Source organism: Zalophus californianus, chromosome 2 (genome assembly GCF_009762305.2).
Source record: "Zalophus californianus isolate mZalCal1 chromosome 2, mZalCal1.pri.v2, whole genome shotgun sequence".
Taxonomy (NCBI): Eukaryota; Metazoa; Chordata; class Mammalia; order Carnivora; family Otariidae; genus Zalophus; species Zalophus californianus.
In genome coordinates, this window is record NC_045596.1 from 177,162,020 (window position 1) to 177,185,526 (window position 23,507).

Consider the following 23,507-nt stretch of genomic DNA (forward strand, 5'->3'; position numbering starts at 1 on the left):
CAACAATGGAATCGCAAGCATTTCTCCTCTAAGGAACATTCACTTCACAGATAACAAATGTATGCCCCACTGCTCTGTCCCCTTGCCTTTGTGAATATACGGAGGTTTTCCATTCAGTCCTGAATCACGGTGGAATCTTTCTGAAGACATTTTACATGGCAATGAGACCCTGCGCATGTAGTACCCACAAGGTACAGTAGATCCTTGTTGAAGTGGTGACAACAGCAACGACTATGAACGAGTTGGCACACACAGGCAATGACAACTGGGTCTCACTGATACCCGGAGGACAGCAATTGTAAGATGCTCTGCATCAGAAGATGTACTCCGATTTCAGAGTTTAGAGTTGTTAAAATATGAAAAAAATGCGCATCTTAGAATCAGTGCAAAATGGAAATTAACTCCTTGCCATTTCTTTCCTACTCTTTTTTTTTTTCTTCTCTTTCTTAATTTGAAGAAATTTCTTTCAGGGGTTGATTTAACCTAACGCCTGCTGGAAATTAGCTTTGCTTTTTTGGGGGGTGAGTTCTCTACCCCATCCGGTCCCATCCAAGACCCTGCTTGAGAGGTCATGGCAGCAGTCACCCCATCACCTTGTTGGAGGTTCTCTGTACTGGGGCTGAATGTCACTTTCCAGCCTGGCTGCTCATCCTCTTGCCCCAGGAGCCTCTGGGGGTTCTGTGAGTTAGGGCCACACCCCTGTAAACCTGCAAAGCCAGGGTCCTGCTGGCACACTAGGAATGCACTGAGCCTAGCCCAAAGTCGGTTCCTAGCAGACGTCTGGTGAATGCTTTGTGGTGATAGTTTTGAGTTCCAGAGGATGCCTTTTATCTCAGGAGCATCGGCGCTTTCCATCAGCTTGAAGTGAGGCTGGGGCAGCAATTTCTATTTGAGAGTAGTTATGCTAGGGATTTTCCCCACCAATTCACATGCTATCAACACTTGGCCTAGAGTGGAGTATCATCGATAGCATAAGTAAACACACGATCAATTTAAATCGGTAGATCCACATTTCTCAAAATATTTTCCATGCAAAAACATTTGAGTGTCTAGGGGATAATAAGTGTGCCAAAGAAATGACTCTGCCTAGCATGTGAATTAAACCCATGCCTCTCTTTGCCTCCCACTGAACTCAACTATAAAACCTGGACAGAATACATAGTTAATAAATTTGAGAAATGCTGGCATAAACCAAGTTAAACAGGTCCTGGATTGTCTTTATTAAGTGTTGTGAATCTATTAGAGGGGCTGTTTGTATTCAGTGTTTTCCAAATAGTTGATTAGAGATTTTTTTTTTCTCAAGGAGTATCCCAAAAGATACGCTGTCTTGTTTCTATGTGTCCCATGTCCCCCCATATGTGGATTAGATGGGTATGACATTTCTCATCTCTCACCAGGAGATCATGCTTTGTTTAGACAGCTGTTAAATTTGGGGGAAAAAACTTGTCAGTTCATGGTGACCTTAATTTGGCATATCCGATTGGTGGCTATAAATGGCTACTTCCAGTTTACTAATTATAAAAGGCTTGCTATTTGTCCCTGTTGGGTGATTCATGTGGTAATAATTAATACAATAATTTAATAAGATTAGCTTTTCTTCCCTAAAACTCAGTGAGCCTCATGAGCCAAGAGGAGGGAAGGAAATGAAAGTAACAAAGCAGCTTGTGATCACACGCAGATGAGTTGCTACCTTGAACTCTGCCAGAAAGTTGATAGGGAGCAGATCTGAAACGTTGAGCTATTTCCCTAATACTATACTGGGAATTCAGAGGAAGAAAAACCAACAAAAACCTTTGTTAAAAACATATTGAGAAATAATCAACACTTTTGGAATAACATTTGCTCATAGAGTGCCGGCACTTTGTTTCCAACACTGTTGCGGGTAAGAGAAAGTATATTAGATTTTTGTAGTGTAACACATTATCACCAACACAGAGGCTCAAAGCAACACTATTGATTGGGTCAGTTTCCCAGTTTCTTCGAAGTCAGAAGTCCAGGCAGGGCTCAACTGAGTCCTCTGCTCAGGATCTCACAAGATGGCAATTAAAGTGGCAGCTGGGGTTGTGGTCTCATCTGAGGCTTGACGGCTTCTTTTCAACACATATGCTACTGGCAGAATACATTTCCTCGAAGCTTTGCAGAATTCAGCTGCATTCTAGCTGTATCGTCAAGGTTAGCCAGAAAGCCTATCTGGCTTTGAACCTCTTTTAAGGGCTCATCTAGTTAGATCAGGAGCATGCTGATCTAATCATCTCTTTTGATTAATTCAAACTCAACTGATTAGGGACCTTAATTACATTTGCAAGATCCCTACTGCTATATAAAATAACATAATCTGGGAGATTTGCTTGCTCAGTTGGTAGAACATGCAACTCTTGACCTTGGGGTTGTGGGTTCAAGCCCCAAATTGGACCTAGAACTTACTTAAAAAAAATACAAAGAGCTGTAGGACTACATCAAAATAATTAAAAAAAAAATAAAGTCACATAATCATGGGAGTGATATGCTATTATATTTATGAATTCTGCTCACACTCATGGAGAGGGGATTATGAAGGGCATCTACACGAGGGGCAGGAATTTTGGGACCTATCTTAGAAGTCTATGAATCATGTGAAATTAACACACATCTCCCTTTATTTCCTACTGAGGTCAACTCTCAAATCTGGACAGAATACTAGAACAGCTGTTTGAGAACTCTGAAAAATAAATCAGCAGGCAGACTGGGGAGGAGCCCAGAATTCTAAGTCCTATCAAAGTAGCAGATATAAATAAGATCAATTGTCTCATAGCATAATACCAAAATGTCCAGGACACAAACCAAAATTACTTGACATATAAAGAACTACAGAAACCGCCACTCATATGGGAAAAGACAATCAACAGACACCAATGATAAGATGATATAATACTGGAATTTTCTGACAAGGACTTTAAAGCAGGGATCATAAAAAATCCATAAGTGTTAAGCGAACTCAAAGACTCTTATAAGTAAAGTCTGCATTTAATTTGGTCTTCCTTTTTCTAGTTTCTTAAGGTAGAAGTTGAGGTAATTGCTTTAAGTATATAGCATTTAGTACTAGAAATTTCCCCTAAGAACTGCTTTAAGCGCATTTCACAAATTTTGATATGTTCATTTCACTTCACTGAAAATATTTTCAAATATCTTTTTTTATTTCTTCTTTAATTCACTTAGTATTTGTTAGTGTATTATTTAGTTTCCATTAGGCAAAAATTTGTGATTTTCCAGAGATTATTTCCACAGGTTATTTTTAATTTAATTCCACTGTGACTGGAGAATATAGTTTGTATAACTTGAACATTTAAAAATTTATTGTAATTTGTTTCATAGTCCAGAATATGGTCTATATTGGTAAATGATCTGTGTGTACTTAAAAATAATGTGGATCTTGCTATTGTTAGGTGGAGTGTTTTGTTTTATAAATGTTAATTATATCAAGTTGGTTAAGAGTGACTTTTTAAATCTTCTATATGCTTGCTGGTTTTCTTTTTACTTGTGCTATCAATTAGAGATAATTATTGAAATTTCTGACTATAATTTTGGGTTTATTTATTTCTCTTTATAGTTCTGTCAGTTTTTGCTTCATGTAATTTGAAGTTCTATTATTATGTGCTTCTGTTATTTATATCACCACTCCAGATTTCGTTTGATTTGTGTTAGCATAGTGTATCATTTCCTATCCTTTCACTTTTGACCTGTGTCTTTATACTTATACTTTATACTTTAAGCACATTTCTTATGGAAAGCATTCATTTGCAACTTGTTTTTTTTTATTCAATGTGTCAATCTCTGTCTTTTAATGAGAGGTGTTTAGATAATTTACATTTAATGTGATTATTGATATAGTTAGTTTATTATCCTGCTATTTCTTTTTATCTGTCCCATGTCTTCTTCAACCACTTTGTCTTATTTTTGGCCTTCTTTTGGATTAACTGATCTTTTTTTTTTGTGCTTCCATCGACCCTCCTTTTTGCCTACTTAGCTATAAATATTTGTTTCATTATTTTAATGGCTGCTAACATATGGTGTGTATAGTGTATAAGGTAGTACACAGCTCTAAATTCTCACTGTCTTTAGTAATTATTTACCACTTCGTGCATGTAAGAACCTTAGAATAGAATATTTCCATCTACCCCTTCTGGTTATTATGCTATTGTTGTCATATATTTTACCTATACATATATTATAAACCCCAAAATACATTGTTATAATTTTTGTTTAAATAATTATAATATAAAGAGATTTAATCAGAACAAATAATATTTACCATTTCTGGTGCTTTTTATTCATTTAAGTAGATCTATATTTTCATCTGGTATTATTTTTCTTCTGCCCAAAAGACTTTCTTTAAAATTTCCTATAGTGTGTGTTTGCTGGTAAATTCTTACAGTTTTTATCTGTCTAAAAACATCTTTGAGGCACCTGGGTGGTTCAGTGGGTTAAGCATCTGCCTTCAGCTCAGGTCATGATCCCAGGATCTGGGGATTGAGCCCCGCATGGAGTTCCCTGTTCAATGGAGAGCCTGATTCTCCCTCTCCCTCTGTCCCTCCCCCCATTTACGCACACTTGAGCCCATGCGCTCTCTCTCTTTCTCTCTATCACAAATAAATAAATAAAATCTTTAAAAAAACAAAAACATCTTTATTTCACCTTTTTTTTTTCACCTTTGTTTTTGAAAGATATTCTTGCTGGGCATAAACTTCTAGTTTGACAGTTTTGTCTTTCAGTATTTTATTTTATTTATTTATTATTTTTTTAGAGATTTTATTTATTTATTTGACACAGAGAGAGAGATAGCAAGAGCAAGAACACAAGCAAGAGGAGTGGGAGAGGAAGCAGGTTTCCCACCGAGCAGGGAGCCCCATGCAGGGCTCGATCCCAGGACCCTGGGATCATGACCTGATCCGAAGGCAGATGCTTAATGACTAAGCCACCCAGACTCCCCTGTCTTTTAGTATTTTAAAGATATCTTCTTGCCTACATTGTTTCTGATGAAAAATCTGCTCCCACCCTTATCTTTGTGTCTTTTTATGTAATATCTTTTTTTTTAAGCTTTCACAATTTTTATTAAATCCTAATCTAACAGTATCTGATTTTATAGACATCATTCCATGGTGAACATGTTTAATAAGTGAAAGTAAATCAGACATCGAAGTCATTATTCTCTGCAGACTAAGCAATAAGGTAACTACACAGAACACTACAGGTAACAACATACACTTACTTGCCAGAGTTTTCATACAAGTCATTTTTTTTATCAAACTATATCTCCTAATATTTAATACAGTAGAATTAGTGATTGTAGCTCTCATATAATATTTTAATTACAAGTACCTTATTGAGATAACTAACATTTTGACAGTTTCACTGACTTTCCAAATTAGTATAATATATTCAAGAAAGAGAACAAAAAAGTGAAATGAAAACTGAACATAACATTAAAGGAAAACGAAGTAAAAAAAAAGGGAAAGTGAAATATCACTGGGGTAGAAAAATCCAACAAGTCTAGACATTGGGCTGGAAGAAAACAGATCAACTATGGATTTCACAAGTCAAGAGTTTATAAATTCAATGCAATACAAATCCTTTGAATGTAAAAGCCAAGGTGAAACCAACAGGTCTATAAACTGTTACTTTTGGCCTTAAACAGTACCAACTCTTGATCAAAAAAGGCCACAACAGTTAAGATTGTATTACTTGATTTTATTTTACACTAGGTGGCGGGCACAAAGCAATCCTCCTTAATAAAGTTGACAATTAGCTTCACTCAGAACACTTTTAATAATGCACATAAAAAAAAAGTATTCATCTTACAAATTGTTCTGCAATCCAAATATACAATAGCTTAACGTTTAGAAAACAAAAGCCAATGTAAAAAGACAGATTAAAACAACTAGAACAGTACAGGTTTCATGTGGCTCTGATTTTACAGCTTTCTTACTGCGTCATCAATGTCCGCAATCTGTTCCTTCAGCTGGCTCCATTGCTCGGGATTTAAAGAAATACCTTTTCTTCCAGGTTTCATTTCACCTTCTGGATCCATCCAATATTCTCTAATATCAATTAGGACTTTCCCTTTAAAGTCCCGAACACTGACATACCTCATTTTCCCAATCTGGAACATGTTATCATCTCTGCTGCTGCTCTGCTTAGAGGACGACAGGGCTCTTGAAGTTTCACCAGTCTTTTGCTTCTTTACAGGTTTTTCTGGAGTAACTTGCTTTTTCCTCTTTAACTTTTTGTCAACCTCACTGTCAGAATCACTGCCAGAAGAGCTTGAAGAAACAAGTTCCTTTGATTTAGGCATTGCTCCACTCTCGCAGCCGAACCTCTTTCTGCTCGCTCGCTTGCAACTCTATGTAATATCTTATCCCTTTCTCTGGATGCTTTAAATTTTTCCATTTATCACTGGTTTCTTTAGCAATTTGATTATGGTAGGTCTTGATGTAATTTTTTTCATGCTTATTTTGCTTGGAGGCTGGTTGAACTTGGATCTGTGGGTTTATAATTTTAATTAAATTAGGAATATTTTTGGCCCTATTTTTCTTCAAATATTTGTTCCATCATCTCTCTTCGCTCTCCTTTCCTTTGGCAACTCCAATTACACATATATTAGGCCACTTGATACTCTTCATTTTTTCAGATTTTTTCTCTTTGGGTTTTATTTTTCTTAGTTTCTATTGCCATGTTTTCAAGTTTACTAATGTCTCCTTTTTTCCTTCCTTCCTTCCTTCCTTCCTTCCTTCCTTCCTTCCTTCCTTCCTTCCTTTTTAAAGTGGGCTCCACAATTCAGGGCTTGAATTCACGACCATGTGATCAAGACCTGAGCTGAGATCAAGAGTTGTTTGCTGGGGCACCTGGGTGGCTCAGTCATTAAGCATCTGCCTTCAGCTTAGGTCGTGATCCCAGGGTCCTGGGATCAAGCCCCGCATTGGGCTTCCTGCTCTTCGGGAAGCCTGCTTCTCCCTCTCCCACTCCCCCTGCTTGTGTTCCCTCTCTTGCTGTGTCTCTCTCTGTCAAATAAATAAATAAAACCTTAAAAAGAAAAATAAAGAGCTTTTTGCTCAACTGATTGAGCCACTCAGGTGCCCCTCAAGTTTACAAATGTTTTTTTATGCAAAGTCTAATCTACTATTAATCCCATCAGTTTTTCATTTCAGATGTTGCAGTTTTCATCTGTAGAAGTTCAAGTTGGGTGTGCTTTTCTGGAAATATTCTTTATGTTTATACTTAACTCCTAATATCTGAAATACAGTTATAACTACTGTTTTAATATTCTTGCCTGATAGTTAATATTCTAATACCTATTTCAGTTCTGAGTCAGTTTTGATTGATTGATTATTCTCCTCATTATGGGTTACATTCTCCTTATACTTTTTTTTTTTTTTTAAAGATTTTATTTATTTATTTGAGAGAGAGAGAGAATGAGAGATAGAAAGCACAAGAGGGAAGAGGGTCAGAGGGAGAAGCAGACTCCCCGCTGAGCAGGAAGCCCGATGCGGGACTCGATCCCGGGACTCCAGGATCATGACCTGAGCCGAAGGCAGTCGCTCAACCAACTGAGCCACCCAGGCGCCCTCTCCTTATACTTTGAATGTCTGGCAATCCTTGATTGGATGCCAGCCATTGTGTTATTACCTTCTTTGGATATGAGATATTTTGTTTTCGTATAGCCATTCTTGAGCTTTGCTCTGGGATGCCATTAAATTACTTGGAAATAGTTTGAGCTCTTCAGATCTATTTTCTGATTTATGAGGTGGATCTGGGTCAGTGTTTGGTCTGGCTCTAAATATTTCCCACTACTAAGGCACTGTCATAAGTATTCTGCCCAGTGTCCTGAAAAGTCTGATTTTTTTTTCCAGGCTGACTGTAGGAACAGGTTATATTCTTGGCCCTTTGAGAGTGCCGGCTGCTTTTACCCAACCCTATCAGATTGTGTCTTCCTCGAGCATTGGGTAGTAGGTTCCCATGTGTGTAAGGATGAGAACTCTGCTGAATACTTGAGGGGACCTCCTCCAGATCACCAGCATTCTCTCTTGGTCCCACTGTCTCTGGTCTGGTGCTCTGTCTGTACACTCTAGCTGTCTGGTCTCCCTCGACTCTCATCTGCATCTCCTCACCTTGGAGAGTCCACCAGGCTGTGCCTGGACTCCCCCTTCCTACCCCATAGCTTGGAAACCCTCTCAAGGTAGTAAGCTGGGACAATAGTAAAGCTCTCCAAATTTGCTTCCTGTCTTTCAGAGACCACTGTCCTCCATTGCCTGATAGCCAGTGTCTTGAAAACTGTTGTGTCATATATTTTGGTTTTTGTTTGTGCATCTGTTTCTTTCAGGCAGCAGGCAAAATCTGTCCTTTTTACTCCATTTTGAACAGAATGCCTCTTTACCATGCTACTGAATGCATATTAAATGCATATTGAAACACAGTGTTTTGCTGATGGGAAAATGAGACACTGAGAGGTTAAAGGTCACAGGACCAATCCATCCTTTAATCATGATGCTGCCTCCTGGTGGAAGAACATGTGCTTCTCACATCTTTACAAGAGAAATTGGCAATGGCATCTTTCCAACACAGCCCATACTTGGCTCTAATTATATTTATAAATGCTAATAGGAGTTGCAATAACAATTATGCTAATCTCTCTGTTTAGAGCCAACTGTTACAACCAATTATGGTCAATGAGTTCAATTTATAAATTGGAATTTATTAAATCTAGCCACTGAAATATACCTCTGTTTTAGGCAGATTGCCTCTAACATTTATGACTAAAGTTATTTACTTTAAAAATGTCCTAATAAGACATAAGCACTTAGAAGAAGTCTTTTCATCTTTATTTTTCCTTTGATGGAATAGAAAAGGAAAACATACCTGCAGTCAGAATTTTGGTTTATTTATTAGATAACAAGGGCTCTGTGAAGCTCTTAAAAAATATTTCAGAGGATGTTTTCTTTTCTTTTTTTTTTTTTAAGATTTTACCTACTTATTTGACAGGAAGATAGAGAGAGAACACAAGCAGGCAGAGCGGCAGGCAGGGGGAGAGGGAGAAGCAGGCTCTCCGCTGAGGAGGGAGCTCGATGCAGGGCTCGATCCTGGGATCATGACCTGCGCCGAAGGCAGCTGCTCAACCAACTGAGCCACCCGGGCGCCCTGAGGATGTTTTCTGAAGAAACTGCCCAGCTCTGGCTCAGAGCCTGTATAGGATCTGCAGAGGCATTGATTAGGAGAAAGCACATATTCTGGATCGTGGCAAACAGGAGAGTTGGCAGCCCCATTAGGCAGTGGAAGACAATTAGAATAGGAAATTAAACACACATAAGATTTCTTTACATTTGCAGGGTGCCTGGCTGGCCCAGTAGGTAGAGCACACGAGTAAAGCACACATCTCTTGATCTCGGGATTATAAATTCGAGCCCCATGTTGGGTGTAGAGATTACTTGAAAATAAAAAAATAAACAAATTTCTTTATATTTTCTTTTCATACATTCATTTGGGCATCCATAAAATGTAGGTATGTTAAAAGGATTTAGAACTAGATTTAGGCAAGATTCTGAAGTGTAAATTATTCTCATTGGTAAACTGAGAACTATAACTGAGGTGGTCTTAAAAGCATTTGCTTTCTCTGAGAGTTTATGATTCTCTGATCCAGGCCTTTTGAGGCTCTAGGACCTCATGCTGGCTGGGGCCTGCTTGTGGTACCTGGCAAGACCCACCACAGGGGAGGCTGGCATTTACCAGTGTTTGATCTTCTCTCCCAGGTGTCAACATTTACCTTTTCTGTGACCCATTTCCTCAAGGCACCATCTTCCTTGGCTAATCTGATCACCCACCACAAGGAAGTTATCACTTGTATTAGGGATGAACTGTGGGGTGCAAGAAGGAGGTGTGTCCGATATTAACCAGGGTAAGGGAAGAAAACAATAGAATTCTTATTTATATTTATTTTTATTTCATCCTTTCTTATTTACATTTTGTTTCATAATGTGCATAATATATTAGTTACAATACTACACGTATGCCATTTAATTATATACACCTACAATAGTACATATATCTAATATACATATATTTAATCCTAAACTTTCCCTAATTGTGTAAATCTCTTCTCTCTATGTGGTGGGTCAATGAATCTTGAGGACATCACTGTACTATGGTTCTCTAGGCTTGCTGCATACCTGTCACCATGGGCTCCCCCTTGGCTGCCATCTTGGGACTTCTCATTGCTTCTTTCTTCCATTGGTGCATCTATTTCCTGGATCCCTTGTGTCCCTTTTCCTGATATTTCTTCCAGTTCCTTGCCTGAAAAAGGAAAGACCTTGTATGTTTGAAAATATCATTAGTGTAACTTCACAAGTAATTGATAATTTAGCAGGATATGGACATCACTTTCCTTCAGAAATTTGAAGGCACTGCTTATTATGTAGCTTCCAGTTGCAGTTGAGAAATTCAATATTACTCTGACTTGCGATTCTTTGTATAAAACCTGTTTTATTTTTATTTTTGTATTGGAAACTGAAAATATTTTCCCCACACCTTCTCTCCAGAGTAAACATCATGCTGAATTTTAACACTGTAGCCTTTTTTTGGTGAACATTATATAGGTGGAATCACAGAATACATACTTTTTTTGTGTCTGGTATTTAATTTCAACATCATGTTTGTGAGATTCATCACAATACACAGCAATAATTATTCAGTCTCATTGCCTTATATAACTCTACTGTATGAATAGAATGCAATTTATGTATCCCAAACATTCATTCTGTGCATTATCTATTCTTGCTTTATGGATCTGAATATATCTTATCTCTCCAAGAATACTAATTAAATACTTTTTTTCTTACCCCCATATAATCTTTGTTTCTTCCAACTACCTTTAAAATACAGGTTAAGTCTTTGTATTTCATTTTATATGATTTCCTCAAATGTCTGGTGATCCGTGACTTTCTGCTCATGTTTATGCATGAGGTACTAAACAGCTGATTGCTAGAACCCTGTGCTCGTGGGTGGTCTTCCTTGTAGGGTGATCTTGCTGCAGTATTTTCTTGGAGGAGATTCCTGATGTTAGTACCCTTCGTTTTTTCCTTCCTCTCTTGAGCTGGTCATATTCCACAGAGAATGAAATTTTAAGCAGAAGTCCAATCCTGACTTCTGGTATTTTGGGAGCCAACTAGGGGAAAAGGCTAGAGAAGCTCTACATTGGTATGTGGGCCCATTTTCAATGTGGCTCCCCACCCTCCATGGGCCTGGTCTTTCTTGTCCAGAGACCTTCTGTTTTACCCTATAGAGAATATACTTCCAGTCTTCTCCCGGTGAAGGCAAGAGAATCTGCCTGGTGCTTGGATTTGGGGAGGCCACCTGAGGGCCTCACTATTTTTTTTAACAAACTAAGTAGACCAATTTTCTGTCTTTAGCTCCATCTTTACCTCCAGTTTCAGAAGTATCTGGTGCTACTCTTGAGTTTCTAGAAGCTTCTACAAAGTAAGACAGGGTTTCCATGACATTGCTTTCCATTTTCTAAGTTTTGCTCTTGTCCCCTCTCTTTCTCCTTTTGTTTTTCGCATTTATGTCTTTCAAAATCCTTTTATTGTTATTATTTCATGAGGGCTTCAGGAAGGGGTGGCCACAGGTAGGTGCATTCATTGCTCTATTTTCACTCGGAAGTCTTGTTCAATAATTTTTCAACTCAACTGTCTACACCTTGACTCTGGTTTTTCTAGAATGGATAAGTTTCCAATACCCCAGGAAGAAGTGATAGTCGTGTCAGAGTTGACAAGCATTTAGTTTTTGTTAATATTTATATGTTTATACACCTAGCCTTCTAGAAAAGCCTAATACATTTTGGTTCCTTTGCTTATGGCCTACAGTGACCATAATGAGGTCTTTTTGTTTTTCCAAAGTACACGTATCATGTGCTGAGTTATCTTCCAGATTACTTAGGAATCTACTGCTGCGGGAGGAGACGTGGGAAAAGAACATTTTTGATGCTATTCCAAATCCACTCAATCATTGTATTCAACTACAAAGACGAGTTGATACCTTTCTCTTTAAGGAGTCTGCCATTAAAGGAGGCATTATTACTCATGTTGAAGGCTAGTACCACAGCCCTTTTAGCACAGAGGGCAGTGCATCAGTCTCATAATCTGAAGGTCCTGAGTTCGAGCCTCAGAGAGGGCACAGCTATTTTGCTGTGCTATAAAAGGATGTTTGAAGAAAATAATAAAAACTTTCAGCAAAGGTGCTTAGAGGCTCCCCGTGGCCAGGCAGATACAGGGATGCCCCCCACAAAGGCATTGGTGGGTAAATGCCCAAGTCCGCATGCAGATCATTCAACCTCATTCACAAGAGAAGGGATGCAAGCCACAGCCAAAAGGAAGTTGTCTGCTTTCCCAAGAATTTAAAAAAAAAGAAAAAAGTGGGAGTTTTGAACTTAAAAAAACAGCTCCAAATCTCAGGTCTGCCACTTCTTACCAGTGACCTGGAACAAAGTTTTTGTTCTGTTTTGTTTAACTTTTAGAGGCTCATTCCTTATTTGTAAAATGGGAATAATAACACCTAACTGGCAAGGTGGGTTGAACACATGAAATGATACTGATATATTACAGTCAATGTAAGATACTTATCCCAGATTTTGGCAGGTAGTGAGCGGTCTTGTAACTGATGTTCTCAGTGTAAGGAAAGGGATGCCGAGAAGGGCACTGGGGTATTTTTCCTTTAGAAAAGGGTTACCTGCATTGCCTGGAGATGACAGGGAGTGGTATTGTTGTCCAGGAGCTGCACGTCTCTTCAAAGAGAATGAGGACACAGACACTGCAGGATCCCAGCAAAGCACCTGACTGCTGACACAGACACGCCGGGATCAGAAAGTGTCACTGAACACAAGCGCACAAACACAAATGCTCACCGTGCCGGGCGGTGAGGGCAGAGTCCCTCCGCCGTACGGTGTTTTCAACACCAGAACCAAGAAGGCAATGTCAAGATGAAATAAATGAAACGTTAAGGATTCTGAGTGGGGTAATTCTCTAAGCAGGGCCCAAACCTCCCACTTCACTTTTCTCCTCAGGGCGTCTTAGGGTGCAATTTCTGGCAATGTCCCTGTGCTCACCTCAACCCTCTTCCTGCTTTGTCCTACCTTCCATATTTAACAAGAATGGTCACTTGGGTCTGACAGTGGAAAAAAGCATGTGAGGGACAATCTTGATATATACCTTTTAAGGAGATAAAAATAGTGAGATAATGGATGTGCTATCTATCTCATTTTTTTAAATAAAAAAGTTTTTACATCAAAAACTAATTATGTACTATATGCTGGCTAATTGAACAGAATAATAAAAAAAATAAAAAATAAAATAAAAACAAAATCTACCCCCCCCCCAAAAGAAGTTGTGCCATCATGGTGATGTGTATTCTCTCTCCCCCTCTTTTTATTTTCTTTTGTGGCCGTGTCATCATTAATTTCTGTCTGCAGAGTTCACCCAAGTTCAAATTTGACCACTTTCCCCTGACGTCACCATACATTTTCTTAGTTGTTGCTATAATTTCATTAGCTCTTCTAGAGTTTGGAAGGAAATGGTGCTCCAAGAATGACTTCGCATGATAGAACTTGCAAGGTACAATTACCCTTAACTTTGAGATTGGGATGGTGTATATTCCATTGGAAGACACACAACGGAATATTATTCAGTTGTGACAAAGAAGGAAGTGTTGCCATTTGCCACAACATGGATGGACCTTGAGGGCATAATGCTAAGTAAGATATGTCAGATAGGGAAAGACAAATACTGTATGATATCACTTGTATGTGGAATTTTAAAAAGGTGAACTTGGTAAAAACAAAGAACAAAATGGTGGTTAGCAGGGGATGGGGCTGGGGGATCCGGGGGATGTCATTTAAGTGTACAAACTTTCAACTAATAGATAAATAATTACTGGAGATCTAACACGTGGCATGGAGAATACAGTCGTCAATTACTGTATTATAAATTTCAAAGTTGCTAAGACTCTATATCTTAATTGTTCTCACCACAAAAAAGAATAATTATGTGATGTATAGAGGTGTAGTTAATGCTACAGTGGTAATCACATTGTATAAAGTCAACACTTTGTACACCTTAAATTTATACAATGTTATATGTCGTTTATGTCCCAATAATAATAATAAGATTAGGACGCAAAGAAGAGAGCCTGGGCACGCGGGTGTTAGCTCCAGTCCTCTGACATCAGGCATGGTCAGTGATCTCATTGACCTGATTGAGCTGATTTTCTTTCCAACACAGGTGGCCAAAACTGAATACCACTGAAGAACTGCTCCAGCTGGGGGCATTAAAGCAACCCATAATCAGAGATGTTCCATGAGAATGTCATAAGGAAGTGGCAGGGTGAGCTGCGTCTGAATTCCCACAGTCACATTAACGCTTGCAGCAAGTCAGGGTTCGCATTTCCAAGGTCTGGGCCATTTTTGCCTGGAATGTTGTCCTTTTAGATGTGGAATGCTGTGTACTATTTGCAGATATTTAGAATTTGAAAGCTTTTGACACCTTTTAGGGTCAAGCAGACACTCCTGGCTGATGCACATACCAGAAGACTGAAGTAAAGTTGTCCTTTTGCCTGAGCACACAACCCAGAGACAATTCCTGGCAACCAAAGGCATAATGAATGGGACCCAGCTCTCCTCGTGTTGGTGAAAAAAAAAAAAGAGAGAGAGAGAGAAAAGAAAAAGACAAAGAATTGAATCTGGGCCAGTTAATAATGCAGTCCACTGGTTTGTGCCCAAGACCTTGAATCTGAGAGGAGTGGCCTTTTCCAAAAGGTATTCTGTGCTTGATGGACATGCTTAACCTGTCCCCCATTTGTGTTTTAAGGCTCTGTTACCTTGGAGCCACCTCTTTATACCAGCAGCAACACCCCAAATTAGTCTCCATTCACAAATTACCTCTGAGGCAGCCTCCCTGGGAAAACTTAAAAGCCTATTTAACTGAAGGAATGTCTGCTGCCAAGAAGTTGGCTTGGGAGAATGGCAGTAATTAAATGATGATAATATTTAGGATCTTGCAGGTATAACAAAGGCTCCTTTCTTTGTCTCAGGTGGGGACACGTTAACACATTGCCTCTGTCTGGCCAGGGAGGCAGGCAAGGGAGGAATGCAGCCATCGTGGGGGTGTGAGAACGGGGAATTGGAGCACCGAGTGCCTGGGGATGGGGGCTGCTTCCTGAGGTCTGGAGGAAAGCTTGGTGCTGGGAAGGAGAGGGGTTTAATATTAATATTCATCAGAGATGGGCCCTGCGGCATTTCAGCCTAAGATGTCTTAGAACAGGTGAGGGAGGAAACAAGGCCAAGCTCTTTGTTAAATGGTTTCTTGTCTGTGGGAGAAGGGCGGGGGGTGGGGGGTGAGGCTCTGTGTGGAGCCTCCAGCCGGGGTCTCACAGCGGCGGCAAGATGGAAAGTGGAGTCCCAGTGACCAGTCTTTCTTTTCGCCAGTTGTGGGATCTCGCGAGCATTGCTAAATCCACCCTACATGTAGAAAGGGGAGCAGCCCAGCCCGCCAGCCCCCGACCCACGTGCATGGATGGGGGCCACACCGCCCACCCTGTCGGCCCTGAGGCATGAGTGCCTGGCCCTCATCTGTCTGCTCAAGTGTGTACTTATCTCATGATTTGAGTTGATCCAAAGGTCGGTATGATGGATGCATCCTGTGAATCTAATACATAAGTAAATTCATGCCACTTTCTTCAGCTAAAGCAATTTCATCTGTTCAGTCCACAAAGAGGATAAATGGAATGCTGGGCTCAGGGCTTGGGGCCAGGGTTCCAAACATGTGGGAAGGAATGGGCCTGTGTTCCTCATTCATCCTGTCCGAACTGGACAAATTCCATCCAAGATGGCCGAATGCCAGATCAGTCAACTTCTGTCCCCCACCCCCTTTCTCTCTGTCTCTGTCTCTCCCTCCCTGCTTTGCTTGCTCTCTCTGGGGATTTCACTCTGGCTAGGACAAACGGAAACTTGCAGGGCCATGGTGCGAAGACCAGGTTGCTGTTTGCAGAGTTTGGGAGGATTCTCTGTGTTGGAGTTGGGAGTGTCAAGGGCCTTGGGAAGAGAAATGAGGAGAGGAGTTTAGGAGAGTGACTTGTCTTAGTGAAGAAAAGCAAGGTTGACCTGGCCTAGGTATCAGATCCAGATCCAGCACTGTTCACTTTTTAGGGGGCCACAGGAAGAAGTGGGGAAATTCCCCCACAGAAGGCCCAGGGTCCAGGTGGGAAGGTATCAGGGAAAGAACAAGACATGGGTTCTTTCTTATGCGTCCACTATTGTTGTTGTTTTTTTTCCTGTTTATAAATATAACACATATTCATTATAGAAAACTTAGAAAATACAGAAGAGCCTAAAGGAAAAAAAAAAAGACTAAAGAAGAAAACTAAAACACTCATATACTAAAACTTAAGGATAAATACCACTAGCCTTTTAGAGAATGTTATTTTAATACAGTCTCATAGCCTCCTTTTTTCTTTTAATAATTATTTTGTGGGCATCTTCCAAAGACGTTGCAAAATCTGCAAGAATTTGTTTTTAAATCAGCTGATTCATATTTCATTGTATGGATAAAATATACATTTTAAAATCATTTCCCAATGCTAGCACTTAGCATTGTCTATTATATTTTAATTTTTCCTGTTATATAAGAAAAGCTCCAGTGAACACCTTTGTGTGTGTGTGTGTGTGTGTGTGTGTGTTAGGAAGGGAGAAGAGGGTGCAGCTGAACTGCTGTATCCTTGTTCTGGGTGGTCCCTAGAGTGTCTCTGACCTCTGACCTGCCTGGACGCTGGAGCAGACCCCCCCAGCAGTTGTGCTCATCCTCAGGTACATGACTCACTGAGGTAGATTTGCTGAAAAGAACTTCGGATTACTGGGGGCTGGTGAAGGTGGGGAGAGAGGAAGCTTTCTTCATTTTCTCAGACACATAGAAAGAGGATCTCATTAGTCCCATGGAGACTACAAAGGGCCCCCGTTCCCCCTTCCCTCCCTGGGCTCCTTTGGGGACATTTGCATGAACGCTCACAAGACTTTAGTGCAGGCGCAGTGGAGAAAGACCATGAGAGCATCAGGGAGTGGCCAGCCTGGGGTGCAGAGAAAGGACAGCAGGGGCAGGGCTTGGCAGTATTCACCCAGAACGTCTAGGGGAGACAGGCACCTTCCCCTGGGTTCCCCACTGGAAAGGCCATGACCGTGGTGGGTCAGGGGAGGAAAATGCAACAGGCTTCACCAGGCTTCACTCCCAGCTCATTCAGCATCCTTCTAATTCATGTTAGGATGTTAAGCTTCTGGGCTCCTGATAGAAATGGGAGCATTTTTGTTACTGGAAAGAAATAACCTTCAGCAGAAATAAAAAGCTGGTATCTCAGTGTGCGGGCTTGAGTGTGAGGTGAGTCAGCCTCCGGGAATCTGTTCAAAGGGCACTGGTGGGGTGAGAGGTAGCCCCTGCACACGGCAAAGGCAGTGAGCTAGGGCTGTGTGCCTGAAGCCTCAGAAGCCTTGTGTCACATTCTCACTGGGACCCTGCATGCCTCTTGCCCCACCTTTGTTGTGGCCATTAGCCAACGAAGCCAGCTGTCTTGTAAGGCACCACACCGGAACTTGATCACCTCCCCTTGGCTACTTGGAATTGTCATGGCAGTTCCCAGAGTCCTACTTCAACAGTGGTAGGCCCACAGACATATAGTCTACGAGCAGGCGCAAGTTGTTTGTTTTTTCCTTCCCCTAATATAGCCCTTGAATGACTGAGACCTATTACTGATAACAGACATGGGCATGTCAACACAGGACTGTCCTCCCTGGGCAACTGTATTATCGCTTGCTGTCACAGGTTTCATTGTCCACCCCCCAAATTCATATGTTGAAGTCCTAATCCCCAGCACCTTATTTAGTGACCTTATTTGGAAATAAGGTCATTGCAGATGTAATCAGTTAAGATGAGGTCACAGTGGAGTAGGGTGGGCTTCTAATCCAGTATGACAGGTGTCCTTATAAAAAGGGCGCCATTGGGCGCCTGGGTGCCTCAGTTGGTTAAGCGTCTACCTTTGGCTTGGGTCATGATCTCAGGGTCCTGGGATCAAGTCCCGCATCGGGCTCCCTGCTCAGCGGGGAGTCTGCTTCTCCCTCTGACCCTCCCCCCACCATGCACTCTCTCTCTCTCAAATAAATAAGTAAAATCTTTAAAAAATAAATAAATAAAAAGGGTGCCAGGTGACACACACACACAGAACACCATGTAAAGACTGGAGTTATGTTGCCTCAAGCCAAGAAGCTACCAGAAGCCAGAAGAAAACCTGGGAATGGATCCTTCCCTAGAGTCTTCAGAGGGAGCATGGTCTTGCTGATAACCTTGACCTCTAATTCTAGCCTCCAGAACTGTGAAACAATACATTTTGGTCATTTAAGGCACTCAATGCGTGGTCTTTGATTAAGGCAACCCTACCACACTAATGCACTTGCCATCACCAAGGAGCTCAGAAGCCTTCTGACCTCGGAAGAGCTCCTTGTCCTCCTTACGCCTCTGCTTCATACAGAAAGGTCAAGCAGGTCATGTCTATTTTATAGATGGAGAGACTCTATCCCAGAGAGATGAAACGATTTATTTGAAATTGCTTTCTTGTGAAACCCTTTTTAAAAGAACAAAGCTGGGAAAAGTTAGCTCTGGCAACATGCTAATTGTCTGCCAACTGCTAACCTCACATCCCATGCTCCTAACCACCTTGAGGTTTTGGCCTTTCAGATGCCCTGTTCTTGGAGATGGAGAACAAATGAGGAGCAAATCAGGGAGTGCTGAAGAGGAATGCTGAGCCTGGTCTCACAAGAATGTTAAAGGACCCCTTTGTGGAAAATCCGCCAATAGACAAGGGTGTGTACACTAAAGTATTTATTTTCATGCTATGCAATGCCAAAGAATGTTTTAAATTAAAAAAAAAAAAAGGATTTTCACTCTGATTGTGGAACTCCCTGGGTTCCCAAATTCTTGGGCAAATATCTGGATCAGAATCTCATTTTAAGTGCCCAGTCATGACGGGTTAAACATAGGAGATGCTAACAATAAGCTGTGAGGTGTGGGGGGCCCTGTAGTCAAGAGATGTGGTTGGAGTTCCAGCTCCTTCTCGCTGGAGGTACAACCTCAGGCAAGATGCATTCACGCCCTTGTGTCTCATCCCTAAATGGGATGACAAACCACACCAAGTTCCAGAGGGTTCCAACGGAATCAGGTATATGGCAGTGCTTTATAAAGGGCAAAGTCACACCGCAGCACAAGCGGTTGGCTCTGAGGCATGGAGAGAGGGCAGTTCAGATTTTGGAGGCGGCTCTGCCCCAGGCAACATCCTGGTGTTGCCTGCCGGGGTCACACAAAGAAGGGGCTGGATGGGGGCTCCTCTGGGGAGCTCTGAGGTGGATTTCTGACTTGCAGAAGCAGACCATGGGAAGCACTGGGGGAGAACCAGAGCTGAAGTTTTTTTGCAAACATGTGTGTGTATGTTCAATTTCTGGGGAGAGAACCCCTGGCTATAAGGGTAGGTGACCACTGATCCTTCCTCCCAAAGGCTTCCTCCTTTCTTTAGGAAGGGTGCATGGGGCGCCTGGGTGGCTCAGTTGGTTAAACGTCTGCCTCCGGCTTAGGTCATGATCCTGGGGTCCTGGGATCAAGCCCTACATGGGCTCTCTGCTCTGCGGGAAGCCTGCTTCTCCCTCTGCCTGCTGCTCCCCCTGCTTGTGCTCTCTCTCTCTCTCTCTCTGTCAAATGAATGAATAAAATCTTAAAAAAAAAAAGGAAAGGAAGGGCTTGTGTGCAGTGGTGGGGAGCTCAGTAGAGTGGTAGGGAGGAAAGAAGCTGGGGCAACTTGAAAGATGTGCAAATAACAAACCACAAGACCTATATTCTCAAATCAGATCGAATAGAATCAACCTGAATCAAAATTCCCTTTTCCAGCCTTGCCCACTTTAACGAACACCCCACCATGCCCTCCAGCAGGCTGTTGTGGGGAGGGGGGAAGGGGAGGTGACCCTAGAGTATGTGGTGTCATTTGCTTCCTTGGGACCCCCTTACTGGAGCTGGTGTTCTCTGTACACCCACAAGGGGCTCTGGTGGCAGAGTGGCAGTGTGAGGGAGTCAGCCCGCTCTCACACCTGCCCCAGCCCCTTCCCTCAGGAAGATGTGGGAGAAAGAGCAGGAACCCAAAGGGCCGATCCTGCCAAGCTCCTCGGGTTTGTGAGACCTAGAGGATACGTGCTGGAGGAGGAGTGGGCAGGGGGAGGGAGGGGGGAAGGAAGGTGAGAAGACTGTGACTCACTCTGAAAGAATTGTGCTGTCTGATTTTATAAATTCTCAGGGGCTGGGAAAGCAAACGCAAATGACCTCAAATTTAGCTAATAGAGAACATTGATTTCCTTTATGTGGCGCAGCCAAATGCATTTAGCTTCTGCTCAAATATTGCCAGCAAATTATTTTTCAGTTCTTATAATAAAACCCCCTTTTTTAGGTCACCTTTAAAATTTCCCGAGCTGTCCCTTTGAAGAGCTGCATTCAGTGATGATGTCTCAATTCAGAAAGGAGGCTATTAATTATGCTGCCAATATGCATTTCTTCCTTCCTTTTTTTTGGAGAGGAGAGAGAAGAAGACAGCCATTCACTCTTCTTGAGCTATTTCATTGTCCGGTGTTTTTATAGCACTACTGTATATATATGATCCCCTTCTAGGCTTACCTGTCCACAACACATTCAGCCAAACCCAATGAGGGCATTTATTAGTAGCAGGAAAGCAGGAGCTTAATAATAGCAACAGAATGGGCAAGAAGAAAGTGTGTTCTTTCTTGTTAGGTTCCCTGGCTGCCCTACATCATAATTATCATTTCATATGTCTTCTAAACTCCTTTAATCTGACTTCAGGTGACAGTACAGAAAGCAAAGGGTGCTTTTATTGTCATGTGCCTTAATGTAAAAATGTATCTAGAGTTTGTGAACTGACCATATCGAGGACTAAAGAACATTTTATTATCTAAACTGGTGATATTGTCGTATTTAGTTTCACAATAGGAAAATTTCAACATCCCTCCTCCGGGGAGACTGTCTAGGAAACACATCTCAGCAGTCTGAGAAATTCTCCTGCCCTGGGTGCTCCTGGCTTCCTGCTGTTTTTTCACTCCTGCTCCCCTCCACCCCCATCCTAATGAATATTCAGTCTGCATCCTTCAGCCAGATTTTGAATAGGATGCTTCCTGTTTTCCTATTAGAGATTAACTGTTGTCCTGGGTAAAAGGGATTGTTTGGTAGGACCTTGCAGCTGGGAATTCCTGTTTCTTTTTCATTCTGACTCTGGCTCTGGGAATAACATAGATCTCAGAGTTTCAAATAAAGTCTAGTATATTCCAATGCTTGTTAGGCCTGACTCTATGTTACAAATATGGAGACGTTTTAAACCTGCTTACTTCTACCATCTCACCGTGAGCAATTCAAAGGCAGGGATTAGGTTCTATTAATTTCTCTTTTCTGGTGCCCAACACAGTGCCCAGAACAGAGCAGAAGCTTAATAAAATTTGTTGAATGGATGAATAGGCAGAGTGATTATAAGTTCCAGAGAGAGATGGTCATAATCATCCATCACTGTCCTTAGGCTAGAAAGGGATAAAGAAAGATGAAGATTCATGTGTACCTATTGTGTGTCCCTGTTGGCAAAGTAGTGATTACCTAGGCATGTTGCAGCATGACCCACTGGGTCCTGGAATTGGGTTTTAATCTTCTGGCTTTTCCGACAGTGCATTTTTCCACTTTCTCTAATGGGCTCAGTATCTACTACAGTTTTCCCTGGTTCAGGGCTGTGGTTACTCATTCGTTGCGGGCCTCCGAAACCCATCACTGAGGGTGGTTTGGGAACATTTGGTGGTTGCTACATGGGTAGACTCGAGGTGTTTGAGAAGAATTAGTTCACAGGCCAGTGATGGTTTTGCCACTTTACAGAGAATTATGAACAAAAGCATGTTTAGAAGTGTAATTCTCCCAGAGCTGTTTATAAATATGTTGAGATTTGCCCTTTAAGACATGTGGAGTTTTGATCTGTGACTTGGGCTTCTTGGGATTTGCTGTGAGGAAATGTCTGGGAATGCTTTCACAATTAAAAGGAGATCCATGGGTTTCTTTCCTCAAGACCTTATGGATGATGTCTTGCATTTACCATCTCGGAGAAGAGCTATAAACACCTTGCATTTCCTTCATACTCATGTTTCAAGGCTGCAGATGTACTTTACAAATATGATTTCATGAATCTTTTAAACCAGGTCTGGGAAAGAGTAGATTCACTTAACATTGACTGAAACCTTTCAATAGCTTCTTCTTGCCCTAGAGATAAAGTCCCCTGCAGCCACCTCTGCCTCCACTCTCCATATCCCTTCTCAGTCACTCCATACCCCCTCCAGTTGCGCCCCATGCTTGAAGCTTCTAATCTCATGCACGCTCTTGCCTTCAGCTTTTTGCGTCATCGTTCCTTCTGCCAGAAATACTTCTGCACTGAACTGGGTTGGGTCCCCTTGCTATTTGCTTTCTCACAGAGGGACCTGCAGAGAGAAATTGAGAGCCCACAGGGCATACATTTTCAAAGGGTGATCACAACTTTTCAGTCATTTTAGATGTAAATAGGAAATGTCTGAGCTCAGTCCTGTCCTCTTTGTAATAATCCATGTCCTTCTATTTGTGTATTTGAATTGATGTCCTGTCAAAAGTTGCTGCCAAAATTGTATTTTAGAGGAGCCAGGAAGAGCTTGTCAGACCTCTTGACTTGTAGTTTGGATGGTTTTGTTTTGTCAGATTACTTTGGCTGTCTAAGGAAAAAGTAAATCACACCTCAATCCTTGACTTCTTCCTCTGGATATTTTTACATATTATTAGTAGTTTGACCATCATTCAAATTCCTTTATTAGGAAATCTGAAGATGATCTGACTTTTCTGATTGTATTAGAACATTCTTTTATTTAATATTACTTAATATAGTAGTATGAAGAGGCTTAGAAGCCCTTGGGTTATATAAGATGCTTTGTGATACTATTATTTTAATCATGTCAGGTATTCATTATTCTTAATAATATGCAGAGCAGCAGGAGGGTCTAGAGAGCAGATGCTGAAGGAGACCCTGCCAGTTGTGATATATTAATTAACATCTCAGTGGCTCAGTTACCTCATCTCTGCAATGGAAATGACAATAGTACCTACCTTGTGGGATTACTAAGGGGGTTAAATAAAAAATGCATATAAAGAGTTTAAGATTATATACAGCACAAGGTAAGGTCTCCATGAGGGCTACTGTGAGAGTGCTGACTGCACAGATTCCATCTTTGGCCCTCCATCTTGTTTGTGCCCGTGCATTAAAGACTCCCTTGGAGGTAAAGGCGAGAGAAGAGGCACTCACTGACACATATGGGCTTTATTATTTTCTATCCCTTCTTCAAGAACACATATACTGTA

The 23,507-nt window shown here is 41.3% G+C and overlaps 1 protein-coding gene and 1 non-coding gene across 2 annotated transcripts; one reads left to right on the top strand and one right to left on the bottom strand.

Moving 5' to 3' along the window:
* Nucleotides 1–5,703: 5,703 nt before the first annotated feature.
* On the bottom strand, nucleotides 5,704–6,371 carry LOC113924957 (activated RNA polymerase II transcriptional coactivator p15). The gene has a single exon (XM_027599342.2). The coding sequence runs from the start codon at nucleotides 6,326–6,328 to the stop codon at nucleotides 5,948–5,950; it is 381 nt and encodes a 126-aa protein (XP_027455143.1). The 5' UTR covers nucleotides 6,329–6,371; the 3' UTR covers nucleotides 5,704–5,947.
* A 5,751-nt stretch (nucleotides 6,372–12,122) lies between these two features.
* TRNAM-CAU lies at nucleotides 12,123–12,195 on the top strand. The gene has a single exon. It is a non-coding gene; the product is annotated as a tRNA-Met (tRNA).
* The last annotated feature ends 11,312 nt before the right edge of the window (nucleotides 12,196–23,507 follow it).

What these genes read in the sequence shown, in the direction of transcription:
- LOC113924957 (XM_027599342.2), bottom strand. Translation starts at nt 6,328, where the DNA reads ATGCCTAAATCAAAGGAACTTGTTTCTTCAAGCTCTTCTGGCAGTGAT.